Source organism: Ammospiza nelsoni, chromosome Z (assembly GCF_027579445.1).
Source record: "Ammospiza nelsoni isolate bAmmNel1 chromosome Z, bAmmNel1.pri, whole genome shotgun sequence".
Lineage (NCBI taxonomy): Eukaryota > Metazoa > Chordata > Aves > Passeriformes > Passerellidae > Ammospiza > Ammospiza nelsoni.
Genome location: NC_080669.1, coordinates 75640729 through 75655770, shown reverse-complemented (window position 1 = coordinate 75655770; position 15042 = coordinate 75640729). Strand labels below are relative to the sequence as shown.

At 38.7% G+C, this 15042-nt stretch overlaps 1 protein-coding gene across 7 annotated transcripts in view; it reads left to right on the top strand.

The window, feature by feature from the left end:
* Positions 1-730: 730 nt before the first annotated feature.
* The window catches only part of OSMR (oncostatin M receptor), a 30880-nt gene continuing 16568 nt past the window's right edge, over positions 731-15042 (top strand). For 4 of the 7 annotated variants that reach the window (XM_059492284.1, XM_059492282.1, XM_059492279.1 and 1 more), the window contains exons 1-9: positions 731-848; positions 1127-1304; positions 3065-3179; positions 5830-5930; positions 6342-6438; positions 10699-10856; positions 12352-12511; positions 14049-14321; positions 14908-15034. In XM_059492284.1, coding sequence (XP_059348267.1) covers positions 6366-6438; positions 10699-10856; positions 12352-12511; positions 14049-14321; positions 14908-15034 — 791 coding nt within the window. In that variant the 5' untranslated portion in view covers positions 731-848; positions 1127-1304; positions 3065-3179; positions 5830-5930; positions 6342-6365. Of the gene's footprint in view, positions 849-1126; positions 1305-3064; positions 3180-5829; positions 5931-6338; positions 6439-10698; positions 10857-12351; positions 12512-14048; positions 14322-14907; positions 15035-15042 lie in introns of those variants that run through there. The other 3 variants (XM_059492281.1, XM_059492280.1, XM_059492285.1) reach the window with 3 other exon arrangements.

Genomic DNA, 15042 nt, shown 5'->3' with positions numbered 1-15042 from the left:
AGAAGACGTCTTTTATGAAGAAGTGCTACAAACTGAAAAAAACTTTCACCATGAATGTCCTGGAAGGGATGAGCAACAACCCTAAACAAAACTTTCTCATGGCTACATCAGAAGATGTAGCCAGGCAGCTTTTGGCATACTGGTACCTCTCTGAATGAGGCCAGTCATAAGGGGGCCCACAACAGAAGCATGGTCAACTCCTGGTTTCCCTTCGTGTTTTATGTGATTTTTTGGGAGTGAACAGTTTGTTTTGTGAGCCATAGCCTTAGCTGACGAGGTTTCTGTGAGGGATTTCCTCAGACAGCGGTACTGTGGCACGGCACCAGGCTGGTTACGGCCTGGTCCGAGCCCCGCTGCGGGCACTCGGCACCTCCTCACTCCGTCCTCCCCGGCGGCCAGAGCGCCCGTCCCCGCTCCCGGAGACACAGGGACCCTGGGGCCAGGGCACCAGAGGAGAAGGCGGCTTTGGGACATCACTCCTGCCCGCTGGGGACCGGGCAGATCGGAACGTGTCCATTCTCTGTCCCTCTCGGTCCTCTCGGGGTACCCCTGCCCGTCCCCCTGTCCCTCTCGGCTTCCCCGGACCCTGCGGCCCTGAGGCGCCTCTAGGAGGGGGCGGCCTGCGTTCTGTCTCTGGGAGCGCAGCCAAGGGAACGGGCCGCGCTTCCCGGAGCGGGGAAGAAAGTTCCGAGAAGCGACTCACCCGGCTCCTCGAGGTGGGAGGAGTCGCCGCCCTGCCCGGGGAGGGGCGGCCGAGCCGCTTCCCGGCAGTGACCGTGGGGGCCGGCGGGTTCGGACCTGCGGGGACCCCGCTGAGGGGGCCGTGAGGGAGCTCCCGGCGGCTGCAGGTGAGTGATGCCGGTGTCTCCCGGTCACGGCAGCTCCCCGTCCCTTCAGTGACCCCCCGTCCTTCAGATCCCCGTCCCTTCAGTGACTCCACCCTCCTTTCCGTCCGCGGGCGTCCCGGCCGCCCTCGCTGAGGGGAGCTCTGTCTGCCCCGCTGAGGAACACCCACCTCTCCACTCCGGCACTTGTTTTGAAGTGGGCTGTGGAGTTTTTGCTTTGAATTTTAGCACTTCTGATGCCCTCTCCACCCTTTGCCCGCCCCTTCTCCCGTGTTTTGCAGGCACAGGGCTGGAGCAGCATCTCGTACAGCATCTCGGACCTCCGGGGACCCGCGAGCATCGTCGCATACCCATGAATTTAAGACGCTTCATGACCGTCTAGTCTCCTCTGCTTTCAGGATGCCACTGCTTAGCTATAGCATAAAAGCTGCTGATTTCACTTGCGCAAAAATTACCTAGGTGGGTAGTGGGTAAAATACCGTGTGGGATGAGGATGCTGCCCCTGCCAGAGGTGATTCGGGTTTGGTTTCAACATCCCCTGTAGCATCTGTTTCAAGAAAGTGTTGACTTGTTCAGAAATGTGAGCCCAGACCTTTAAATCTGGCATGATACAGAGAAAACTTATTGCTCCTTCTTTATTTTAAGCAGCTAAAATCCATTCCTTGATCTCAAGGCCCTTTAAGTAAATTAGAAAACATAAATTCTAGTGTGGTTCCTGAAGTTTTTGGAGTTTGACTATTTTTTACATAACCTTTTTGCCTCTGCTTTTATCTAAATTTTGCATGTGTGGATCAAACTCCCGCACAATATAGATCCTAGCAGAGTTACAAGTAGATAATGCTTGATAATTAACTTCTCTACAATTCTCTATAATTGCTGACATTTCTGATGGGGCAGGAGTAGTTTTACCAAGTTCATAAATTGCTTTATAGTTTTAGATCCCATTTCCCCTCTTTCTCAACTGATTTTTTGTTTGGATTCTTGTCTTTGTGGGACCATGCAATGCATATTTTTCTATTTTGGCAGAGATTTTCAGAAAACCCACAGCATGCATCACAGAGCTTTCTGTTTACCTAAACACTGGAGCTAAAACTACCCCTCAGTGGTCAAATCATTACATGTGTATCAGACCTTAATTATAGAAATTACTTTCTTTCTTATGTAGCCTTTTAAATTTGTTGCTCAGCCATTAAATTACAAAGGCTTATTAGGAGCTTTCAGTGTCTAATACACAGATGTATTTTGTGTACTAAGTGTAATTGAAACCACCTTTAAAATTACTTGGGAGAAAAAAGCAAGTACAAGGACTGAAGGAAAGATTCATCCACTTTAGAATGTGGTATCTCAGATACTCATTTTCTTATTAGCATTCAGGATTGTTGACAATCAAATTTTCAATTTTCTATATAAACTGTGATTTTTGTTTCAGTTTTCATTCCATCTATTTAGCTTAATGTTTAGGATTAGTTAGCCTGCCTGTGCTCTGCTTACTTTCTAGGGGTGTCTCTTTGTAGGCTGTAGAATGAGTTTATTAGATTTTGGCCCTAAAATGTCACTTATGTTATCAATGTTGTGTTGTGGGGTAGAAACTTGGACTGTGATTCTGATCCTCAGTTACTTTATGAAGTAGAGGGAATAACAACATAGGATGAACAGTGTTATGTATTATTACTTGATTTGCCTCGCTGACCGTCTTCTTCCATGTCTGCTTTAGAAAAACTTGTTCAGTCCATGGTTCAGTTCATGAGCTGGTATCCATATCTAATATTTAGGTACTCTCCATTAAATAGATTAAGTGTTTTGCAACTGAAAACATTTTTTTTTTCTCAGCCTATGTACATTCTCAGATTCATTTAAGGATTTGGCTTGTGCCTGGCAGCTGTTTTAAATAAGCAAAGCAAAGGGGACTGAGAAAACAAAGTTGTATTAAGTATGATTTGAAATATGTGCCTTGCAAGATTGCTACAAAACAGATTAACTCTGCAGTCAGCTTTGACTAGATGTTCATAGCAGGGGCTTTTTTTCCTGACACACACAGGTTCCAGGTGCTGCAGCATGTGCACTGTATAGCTCCAACTCCTAGTCAATTGAATTTTGGTGCTTCAGTGACTTTGAAGTGGTGTTTGATGAAATGATAATCTTTGGTGGGTTTACTAGTAAATAATGAGAATTTCTTTTTAATTTCATGCATGGCATCACAAAAACTTTGGCTTGGACAGGACTTTGGGGATCGTGTAATCAATCTTTAGCTCTGAAGGAGAAATCATCTACCTGGAGATATTTATTTAAAGTATTCACAGACCACCTACTTAAGGAAATTTAATTTTCTCGAAGGTAATTTACTCCTGTGCTGCCTCCCCTTCTTGAATGACTCCTCTTTAATTGTGTTTAATCTGAACAATTCCTGTTGCTGCTGAATGTTATTTCAATTGTTGTCAGCTCTCCAAAATAATTCTGTTCTATTTAAGTATGTATCAGTGCTGAATAATTTTCAGGATATGCAGGGGAGTCCCAAATCCCTCTGTATCAGTTTTGTCACATCCCAGGTTACATTTTTCCAGCAGGACAATTATAATTAGACTATGAAGTTATGATTAAAAAAAAAAAAAAGCCCCCCTCAAAAAAAAAAAAACAAAAAAAAACAACTAGTGTTTTAGCCTGCAGCCTGACAAACTCAGTTAGCTTCTGTAGTCCTGGCAGATCATTTGGTGCCAAACTGACTTCAACTTGCTACTCATCATCTCGCCTTTTCTGGCTACCTGCCTTCATTCCCTTTGTTGTTCTATTTGCACTTTTGGCAAGGATGTTGTTAATCTATTACCATCATTTTGCTGTTGTTACTTTTTTTTTATTAAATTGGTAATGTATTTTGTAGAACTGTAGCCAAGACAGACTTATAAATGATGATTTTATAAAAGTACTTAATTATTGATAATACAGTATAAGTGCTTGACATTTGTTGGTGGTAATTATTATGTGTGATTAATTTGTTAGTCACAGGCAGACATTTCTGAATAAAGAGGATTTAATGAAAAATACTGCTCTTATATTAAGGACCCTATTTCTTTCTTCTCAGCTAGTGTTTCATTTATTTAAAATTACTTCATATTCTCTTTTGTTAGAGAATTCTAGAACTTTTCTCATGAAAACCGGTTTGTTACCTGCAATTGCACATATTACCAGAATTCATTTATTAGATTAGATTTATTTATTAGATTTACTAGATTACTAGTTTAATATACCAAATTTCAGTTTAATATATCGAATAGTGACAACCATTGTCACTATCCAAATAGTGACAATATGATTGTATTTTGGTAATCACTTATTAAATTACACTATAGCAGCAGAAGGCTTTTACATCTAGGCTGTGCCAGTAGTGAACTGGTGGTGTAAATGAATTGGTGTAAATGATTAGCTGTTAGTTAAACTAGGCTCAGTTTCATCACAATAGTTGAGAATCGTTCTTAAGAGCATTAAAAAGTTTGGATATATTTTCCAAATAGGAAGTAACTTAAACAAGTATTCTAATATGTAAATATTCCACAGTACCTTCCCACTGTTTTTAATGTTGGATTTAAATGATTCTTAACCAATGGTGCAAAGTTTGTGTGTCCAACCCCAAAGATATTTACAAAATTAGGAGTCTTGCAGGGCCAGATTTTCGTCATGCTGATATAATTAAGCCAGGAGATATGCTGCAGAGAGTTGCATCCTTTGACTTTGGAAACAGATTTAGTTTCACGTTTTTCCTGGGGAGAGAGAGAGGGGAAAGAGGTTTGTAAGATTTGGCTTTGTATCTTAATATAATTTCATACAACTTGAAAAACAGCAATCTGCTGAAGGAGTTCCCAGAAGTTTTAACATGATCTGCCTTGGAAAAGTTTTTTTGTGTCATTTACTTACCACTCTTTTCTCTACATTGTCTTGTTTATTCCAGGCAATACAGAACCAATTATTCTCACTTTTAGGTGCTAAACAACCTTGGAAAATCTAAAAAAAAAAAAATTTCCCTAAATTGGTTTTTGGAGTAATGTAATAGTTGCATGTGAATTTAGCCTTACTTCTCAAAAATATTTAAATTCTTCATACATGGTGATCTTAGTGTTACATAAATACTTCTGAGGATATTTGTTTAGCGGCAGGAAAGACTGCAGAAACTTATGCATTAGGCAAGACAACACACAGCTGGTAAATATGGGGGCCTGCCTGTGAAGCATTTGACCTCACAAGGAGAAGTTTGGGCACACTGCAGCAAGGGTGCTTGCTGTGTGCATTGAGCCCTGGGTTGCAATGCTGCATCCAGGGCTGTTCTACAGCATTCATGTGACCATTAGAAACATATTTAAAAAAAAAATCTGAAGTCTTTCTTTTTATCCTTTCGAGGAATTCAGAGCTTCTCAAAACCATGTAAATTAATTAAACTTATTAGACTTAAGACTCTGCAGCTCTGAGGCATTAAATCAGAAGTTTTCTGCTAGAAATAAATTCCATAGTGAATTCCTGGCCTTTCTGAAATCTGTAAATGTTCTGTTCTTAGCTTTAGTGGGGACAGGTCATTTTGGTTATCTCCTGCTAAGCAGTTGCAGTGTCTGTTATAAAAGTAGTGGTAGAAGGCTATCAGTATTCTGCCCAGCTTCAGAAATGTAAAATGTACAAGCTTTACGTTAAAGATAGCTGTATCCATTGTCCTGTTCCTGTTATTTGTACTCCTTGTACCCTCTGTGCCTGAGAGCTTTAACCATTCTGCAGCCTGATGGTTAGCTTTCCCTTCAGCATGGAGGAGTTTGCAAGTGACTCATGTCTTCTGAAATCTAACATACAATCAGTCCTTCAGAACTGGGCTGTGCAAGTCCAAGAGTTTCATCCTGGCACAGCATGAGTGTCAAAGCTGTAAATGGAATGCAAAATAGAGCTGTGTGTTTCATGAGATGACAATCCATCTGGGAATGGAACTTGCTAAGACTTGATATGTGTGTTTCAGCACCAGCCTAACTAAAGCCCTCCATATATAGTGTCCTGGGTGCTGACAGAGGAGTCTGCTGGATTCATCAGTCAGGCTGTTGGTGGGGCAGAAATCACAAGGTATTTTTCACCTTTAATACTCTTTTCCCCTTGTTAGGATGGATATCTTCTTGTGCAGGAAGAAAGCCAAAATACATTAGGACAAACTTCTACTTCAATATTTATTTGAAATAAGTGGATAAAAAACTTTAAAGATATTGTGTGATTTATTATCTTTAGACTCAATTGAACTTTTTGAGTATAATGCTACTTTTCTGTAACTAGGTCTGAAAAACAAGAGGTTTACTTTTTTCATTCCTTATCTTTCTTTGTGCATTCTTCCTGAATTTCTCTTAAGCTTCCTGGAGTCTGTGTGATTGGGTTTTTATTTATTCATTCTTAAATATAGTAATATTATCTGGACTATTGTTTGGCATGTTGCATTTCTCCTGAAAGAAACAAATAAATAAAAACGTTTTCTTTGCTGTGAAGTCTTATGCAGGAAAAGGTAGACAGATGATGAATCACTTCATGATTCTGGCAGTACTGCTCCCCCTGAGGACGTGCCACACTACATACTCACAGCAAGGTAAATTTCTGAATGTTTGATTTTATTTGAAAGCAATCTACAGCAATTGAAGCTTTCAACTTGCTGATTTGTAAATCTCTGATCAAGCAACATGTCACACATTTAATCAAATTATTCTCTTTGGTAGGATAATGGAGCAACTTTCATTATTACCTTTTGTAACCCTGTTATGCAAAATTACCTGTTGAATCAACAACTTGCAATGATGTGAAGCCAAAGTGTATTTATTTATTTTCTCCTCCTCTTTCTCCTATGATCTGTGATCTTCAAATAATTTATTTCCTCTTTGACAACTCCTATGGTTTTTTTTTTCTTTCCTTTTTTTGTCTCATCTCTGAAAACTTTAGCATTTCTGTTGGCTCTTTTCTGATTGTGCCACAAGATTCCAGGACCAGATTTTTATTTTTTATGCTTTGCATACTTATCCAATACAAATACAAAAAGAAAATATGCATATTTGAAGGGGGAAAACTTGAATATAATGATAACTTTTCAAAAGGCTGTATATTTTAAGGTAAAAAATACTTATTGTGTACTTGCTGCTAGCAATAGCATTTGGGTATGTCTCCATAAGAAAAAAGAAAATTCTTAATTTTCACCTTTTCACCTTTCTGTGACCACCACTAAGAAGGCAGACCTTACCAGGCTCTAGACTGCTTTATGGAAATTTTATTGCCTTTTTTTAAGTTGGTGAAGAAGGAAGAGAGATGTTTGGGGTTTTAAAAATATATTTATTATCATACTGAAGGAGTAATATATCCCTTTCAGACATTTTGTCTCTTCAGCCTTGAAATTCACCACTCACCCAAGTCTCAGTTTTGAGACGTATTACTAGGCCTCCTAGAATGGCAAAATTTTGTAATGCAGGCAAGTCCAAACAGTTCCTTCATTACAGTAACTTGGTCACTTGTTTTCACATGTAATTTTTCAGGAGTAAAATTAGTGTCTGTTGTTAATCAAAGCTATTCACATGGTCTTGAGTTTGCTTGCAAGTTAAAACAAGTCTTAAGATGCCTTGATCATCTAATTTTGCTAGGAGATAATATTGTAACTGTAAATACTGCAAAATACTTCCACATGTTAAAACTACGCTGCAAAGTTCTTTAATACCTACATTGTAAATTTGTGATCATCAACATTTTGGATATATCCTTAACTATATTGTTTCTTCTATTTTTTAGTACTGTGTATAAGCTCCAACTGATGATTTAGACTGTCTTATGCCAGATTTTGAAGAAAAAAAATAGGGTGGGGTATGAAGTGATACGTTGTCTGCCTGAAGAGAGTTAGTGGAGGGACACTTGTACAGATGGAGAAAAAACAGAAACTAATAAGACCTTAGCAGTTCTTTTATCAAGCTAAGTAAGTGTGGCAGGTGGAAGTATTCTTTATGGCAAGAAAAGGGATGATATTTTCATTTGGACAAAAAGAAACAGATGCAGAGAAGAGATGCAGGCTCATCATCAATGCAATAGGCATAATAGTGATGCAATTAGATTCTGCTAGGAAAAAAAAAGCAGAAAGAGGATAGGGAAATTCAGAAGATATGCAGAATTTTCTTTTAATGGTGTATCCTGAAGAAAAAAGGGGTTTCTGCCAGCTGGCTGGCTTTTCTTTCAGGTATATTTATTTTCTTTCCCTGGGCTCTTACTTTGTGGCATTGAATTTAATTGAGAGACTAGCAGGGTCCTTTCCTTTCCTTTCCCCAGTTCTTTCTTTCTCTGTTGCCTGAGCAGTGCAGACAGAAAAAACATTAGACAACAACAAGGCCCAGAGTTCTAGATCAGTATGTGAAATGAGATCCCCCAAGAAGTTTGGTACACAGTGCTTCAGGTAAACGGATAGTGAATGTACCAGTAAGGTTGATCAGAATACTGGAGACAGATAACATTACAGTCAGTTCTTAAGCATAAGTTGGATTTTAACAGTGTTTGTCTTGTTTTGAGGGTATAAGTCTGAAATATATGGGAAAATGAAGTGTGTTTTGTCCTATCTTCCCAAAATAAAGTGATACTCCACTTCCATGGTTAAGTTTATGAATCACTGTGTTGTTTTGGTTGTTCTGGCTCCTTGTCTAGTCACTTGTTGGCAGTGAAGCTAATAAAAATATTTCTTTTTTCTGGTAAAACCTAAAATTGATGCTTTGTCATCATTCAGTGAAATTTACCCCTAAGCTTTCCACCTTGTTTATTCAATTTCAGACAGTAATTGTCATAGGTACTGGGTTTCCTTATGGCTGTATGAAACTGATGGACCGTGTTGTTACCATAGCCAAAAAGGAAATTTTGTTTCTGCATTTGAAATATTTTGCACTTACCTTGCAGAGACACTAAGGGTGTCAATTCTGCTTTCACATAAATTTATGTCTTAACCATTTCCTGGTAATTATGTATTAACAGTGAGACTTTACAGAAGGTGTGTTGCATATATTTCTTTCTCCAAAACACTTGAAGAGACCACAGTTCTAGTTCTACAACCATGTTTTTGAACAGTTAAACTTGATTTCTTCTCCAAGCTTATCTGAAGATGCTTTCTCTAGATGGAGAGCATATGGTTTTCATTTTGCTCTGACTTTTAGTACCCTTGAAAATGGAGTAGGTTAAAAATATCCTAGTAGAGTTTTTGGATGATTTGCTAAAAAGAGAATCCTTTCTTCCAGCAGTTTTAATAACTTTATACTTTCTTTCCTCCATTTATTCTTTAAATATAGTCTGGGCTTATATAAACAACAAAGTTGTGTCAGTGTCTGTCTTCTCATAATAAAGAAGTACACATATAAAGTTTTATTTGCTTCCTTTGATTGACCAGAGATTGTAAAAACCGCTTCTTTTCTTGAGCCTTCCATTCCCTTTTCCTAATGTAAAAATCCCTGTGTCAGAAAACTGCTGCACAGAGGTTAGAGTAATGCAGATACTCGAGGATAAATTGCAGAATGATTTGGATACATGCTGGCTACCAGAAGCATCTATCAAAATGTAGATTTTCAGTGTAAATCTCCTGAATGCTTGTGTTCCTGCTAGTGATACATGGTGAAAGTTTCAGGTAGTTCCGTGGGCGAAGTGTCTCTGGGAGACAGGAATGGAGGTGGCGGTTTTGTGAAAGGGGGCTGCTGAGGGCACTCAATCCTTTGTGTCCCTGATGGTTCTGGCTGTAGTGTGGCAGGAATGCACAGAATGAGTTCTATTTTATTAAAAGGTGTAGCTATTTTTGTGTCTCTTTTCTGTGTCTTGGTTAGGGTAAACATTCTGACCTTGTCCTTTTATAACAAGCAGAAGCACCTTGGAAAGCATCTGTGGCAAAAGAAAAAAAATTAGTTATTCAGTCGTTTCAGCTCCCTGGCTTCATTAACAACCAGATCAAATTTAGGGGGTTTATGTTTGTGTAGTTTTCAGGAAGTAGAGAAATGACAAATCAGTGAGTGCTATATTTAAGCTCTTCCAACAGTTAGGGTTTTTAGGGAGGAGTCACAAAGGAATAATCTAAAAAGAGGAACCACTTACAGGGTTATTGGTAGTTTTCCACAGAACAATCTTGCAGGGCCTTTTATTTCCCAACACCAAAAGGGACTTCAGTCTGACTTCTAAACTTTGCTTTATCATGTCATGGTCTGGAATTAAATCCAGACCGAGAGAAGTGTGTACAAGTTCCATTAGAACTAAGTGTGTAATTCCAGTAGAAGAATCCACGGCCACGACCTAAGCTCTGTGTAGAGCAATTAGGAATGCACTTAATACTAGGCTATGATCTAAGCTAGCTACTGGAGGGAAACCCTTATCCTATTCTGTTAAAATAACAAGTTTTGCGTGAACTCCTTAGTCTGCATTAAGTCAGAGATCAAAACAGCCCAGCATTTCTGCCCTAATGATATGAAGGCTTGCTGGGGTTTGGGATTTTTTGAGATTTAGTCCTTCTTAATACATTATGTTGTTCCTCTTCCTAAGATTATGAAAGGATGGGTCTATATTCCCATAAAATAGCTAGTAAATTGACAGCATAAAGAAATTAAACAGCATACCAAATACCATGGTGGAGAGCTATTGAATAGATTCAGGAAACTCATTTTAGCCTGCTGCATTTTAGCCTGAAGAAGAAGAAATATATTTTCTTTTGTCATCATCAGCATAGGTCCTGATCACTTTCATTTTTTTCTTTCAGAACTATCTGGTGTGGAACCTAACTTGCCTCTAACCACTCTTTTTTCAGATCTGCTTTGTAATTTAGCTAGACAGTAATACTTTTGTGCCCTTTTTCTGCTCCTAGAATCTGATGTGTTTCCAGTAACGTATCTTAATGTTTCCAAGGATTTGGATCTTCAGCGGCTGCTGGTGGAATGGGATGTTGTCAAGTCAGCGCATGATGCTGAGCTGGCAATATCTTTTGAGATACAAGTTCGTCGAACCAATGAAGTTGTGTGGACAGTAAGTGTGCTTAGAAAAGAAGTGTATTGTTATTTACAATGATGTAAGATGTAGTCATGTCTCTTTGTAAAGTCCCTCTCCTGATGGTTTTCCTTAGCATCTAAACCAGCAACATTTTGTGAAGAGGAGATCACCCATATAATAGGGTTAGGCCTGTTCTGGATGTTTTTCTGCTTGTCACTTCTGTATGGGAACAGTCTCCAAAGAAAATTTAGAACTTAGTTAAACTGAAAAACTGCCCTTGCCCTTTTAGAGTTGCTGTTTGTCAGAAAGTACATAAAACGGACAAAGGCTTATTTTTCTGAAATCAGGAATAAATAAAATAGGCATTGCTATAAATCACAGCTTACTTCAATCACCCTAGCTGGTGGTGTTTTGTCTCTGAATTTGAAGAACCACATATCCACTACTAAATGAGCTCTATGCAGTTCTGAAGATTTTTACCACTTTGATATGCTGGATAGGATCTTTAGCCCGATGAATAGATCTAACCCTGAAGTCAGTAACTGGGGCCATAATAGCTACAAACTTAAGTTTTGGGTTTTTTGAAGTGTCCTTCACCAAATTCTTATTAACTTGTTGGAAGGAAGTAAAAGTGTTTCAAATCCAAGAATGTAGTCTGTTGTGTTATTCATAATAAACACGACAAGTTACTTTGGATGTCACTACCATATAGGAATATATTTGCTTCTGTGTTTTTCTGAATTATGTGTACCAATAAAGAAGCTCTGTGAGTCTGTTCATACTAAAGTGTGGACAGCCTATATAACTTCTAGAGCAGTGGTGACATTCCTCAGGGCTGTAACTGAGAAATTAAATTTTGAACTGATGGCAGAGTTTTTCTCAGAGCAGTGGTAATGTGAAAGTGCAGGTGTTGCCAATGGAAAGCAATACTGGAGAGAAGTTCTCTGCTGCTCAGTGTGAGTCAGGGCTTTGGCACAAGTCATACTAGTAGCACTGCTCTATATGCTGAGAATGCTGAGAATCTATCATTCTGCTAAAACATGTAGAATGATAGAATGTCATAGGTTGGAAAAACTCTATGAGGTCATTGAGTCCAACTGTTAACCCAGCCCTACCAAGTCCACATTAAACCACATCTCTAAATGCTGAATCTGCACATCTTTTAAATCACTCTAGGGATGGTGATTCCACCACAGGGATATGTAATCCAGAGCATTAGGATGCATTTGTAGGCAGCATCTTATGTAATAGTGGACACAAATAGAGTCTCTGAGAGCAAATCCATGTCATGAGAAGCAGGGTCTCACTCCCAAATATGTCAGCACATCACTCACTCCACTATTGCTAGCACAGATCTGTAAGCACTTGATTAGTTGCCTAGTTACTTAGTGTGAGATCATATGTAGCTAGTAGAGTTTCAGACATTCTTTTTCAATAGCGTTTTTCTCCTTTCCCACTGCTTTTGGTTGTATTTCCAAATCTTCACGTTGCTGTGTTTTCAATACTTTCCCTTACTGCTTTTTGTTTGTAGGAGTTTCGGAATGTCACACTTGATAAATTGGGAAAGCCTCTTCATTGGACATGGGATTCAAACATACCTTTGGAGTGTATGTCACATGCTGTGAGGATCAGAAGCAAGGCAGAAACATCAAAAATCTGGAGTCAGTGGAGTTCGTGGGAGAGTCTCCCAGGTATGCAAAACAAGACTTTGTAATATTGGGGTTTTTTTCAAGTATAAAGCTAGTTTTAATTCACCAGTGAATGTAACCATGGAGGACAGTTCAGGAGAGATGGCATCACATCAAGAATCCATTTTCTCCGAGCACTAACCAGTTCCTTATATTTTGCCAGCAATAATAGAAGTGCTTCAAGCATTGCTATAATTTGCAGACTATCTTCCTAAGCTAGTAGACCAAAAGTTTTATAGCTTTTCTTTTACTCACACATTAAAACAATGTAGTAGATGAAGTGACATGGGATCTTGGATAGGCACATCCCTGGCCTAGACTCAGGGAAAGGAGGAGTAGCACAGAGCTAGGGGCTGCATGATCTGATGAATGTGTGGCTTTTGTCTGGGCTTCATAGCTTGAACTGGTATTACAGAAGCAGAGAGAAATGAGCAAGTCAGCTCCTTATTTCACTTGGAAGGAATGTCTTGTGAATTATATGAGAATAAACAGGGAGTAAACCAATAATGTAATTAATGACATCACAAAATTTATCCTTTTTTTGGATTACCATGTCTTACTAGAGCAGTTTTGTTTCCAGAGAATCTTCTTTATTCAACATATGTAACTACTTTAGAAAACATGAATGTAGTAATTTTATAATGAAACACTCAGCAGTGTTTAGAGCACCAAGGGTTTTTAAATATTGGAGACATCATGTCTCCAACAGAAGAGGCATCGCAGGTGTTCATACTTGGATTGTGGCACTTGTTTCCCTGCTGTTATATAATGGGCAGTAAGATGCAAGACTTTTTTGTCCCACAACCTCCTCAGTCTTGGAGATTTTATTTTTTTCAGTTGCAAGTGGATGCGGCTCAAAAATACTATTTCCTGGTCGCAAACTAATGCCACATTACAGACCTGATTTAGAGTTCTCTGAAAGATAGTAACTCTAGATGTCATCAGGTTTTTGGATCAGATTCTTGACAGTAGATTTTACTGTGCAATATGTGTAAAAAGCTGTGAGTCACTTAAATTCTGTTAACTTTCCCATCCAGCAAGCAGTCCAACATAGAAAGCTATGGGAATCTCATTCCAAGTTGATTATCCCCTTGAAGTGATTCAGTCAATGTTGGCTCCTCTTAGCTGTGCTCTGCAGGAGCATCAAACCATCACATGATGTTTTTGTAACCCCCTGTTACAAGTCTTCAAGAGCAGGTGGTTTGAATGTAAGCAACAGCCTGTGCGCAGGAGCAGGAGGTGGTGTTCCTCTGTAAAGAGAATTCTTGACAGAACACTTGTTTTTCTCTTAAGTGAAAAGAAGTAAAACAGATTTAGTCTCTTAGGTAATTTGTTGGACTACATTACATGTTTATAAGTTTAAGAGAAAGGTATTATTACATGTGAAATTCATCTCTGTATTCAGAAGAATACTAAATAAAAGTCTGAATGGATAATATAACACTAGCAATTTCTTGTGTAGATGCTTAGTTATGTGCTCTGGCTGAAGGCTGCTGCCTTGAGCAGATTTCAATTTTTTTTTTTTTTTTTTAATTTGCAGGCCTGGACACTTCAAACAGAAGTGGGCCACAAATCTTTCCAAAAGAAAAAGTTTTAGCAGAAGGCTCTAATATCACTCTTTGCTGCATTGGAGGAAAAGGTCAAACCATTAAGGAATTCTCTGTATACCCAACTGTTGATGTTGTCAAGCGCACAAAGAGTCAAGTCAGACTTCTCACTGTGGGAAATCTGTCACATGAGAAAGGGTCTAACATTCATGCCTACTGCTCTGATGAGGATAAGGGGTCGCATGAAGCAGCTTTCTTTGTGGGTAGTAAGTAATTACATTGTTACAGTTTTATTTTCCTCTTGTTGTTAACTCAAGAATGGTTGTAGAAAAAATGGACGAGGAAAAAATCTTGCTGCAAGTTGTCATACTCTTGTCATGTCTGGCTGAACTCCATCTGACTAGAGATCTGTAAACTTATATAGAGGAGGCAGGAAAGAGTAGCATTAAATTAATTAACCTTATGACAGGTGGTTGATTCATAAATACACCCATCCATTTAGGAGTTCAGCTTCATTGTCTCTGTGTGTGTGGTAAAAACAGCACAGCCTCCCTTTTGAAGGCCAATAGCAATTTTTAAAGATAGAAAAGAATACAGATTGAATACACGAATGAATGAGTATTAAAAAAAGATTAGGAAGTGTAAAAGTGTTGATTGCTATTGACTCTTGGTGTTATCCAGACCATCTCTGAAGCAGGCTATTGAATAAGTGTAATTTCAGTAATAACATCTATAGCAAACCAGACTTCGTATTAACCATTATTTCTAGCTTGTTAATGTATTAAAAAGGTTGATGAATTTTGCCTTGACTGCCATGATGTTGTTGTTTTTTTGATTATTTCATCTGACAAGAACCACCTGATACACCTAAGGATTTTTCCTGCCAAACCCAAGACATGAAAAGAGTAACATGTACTTGGAGAAAAGAAGAGACCTATCTCTATGGAAGGAATTCACCACAATACACCTTGTCTAAAACGTAAGTCT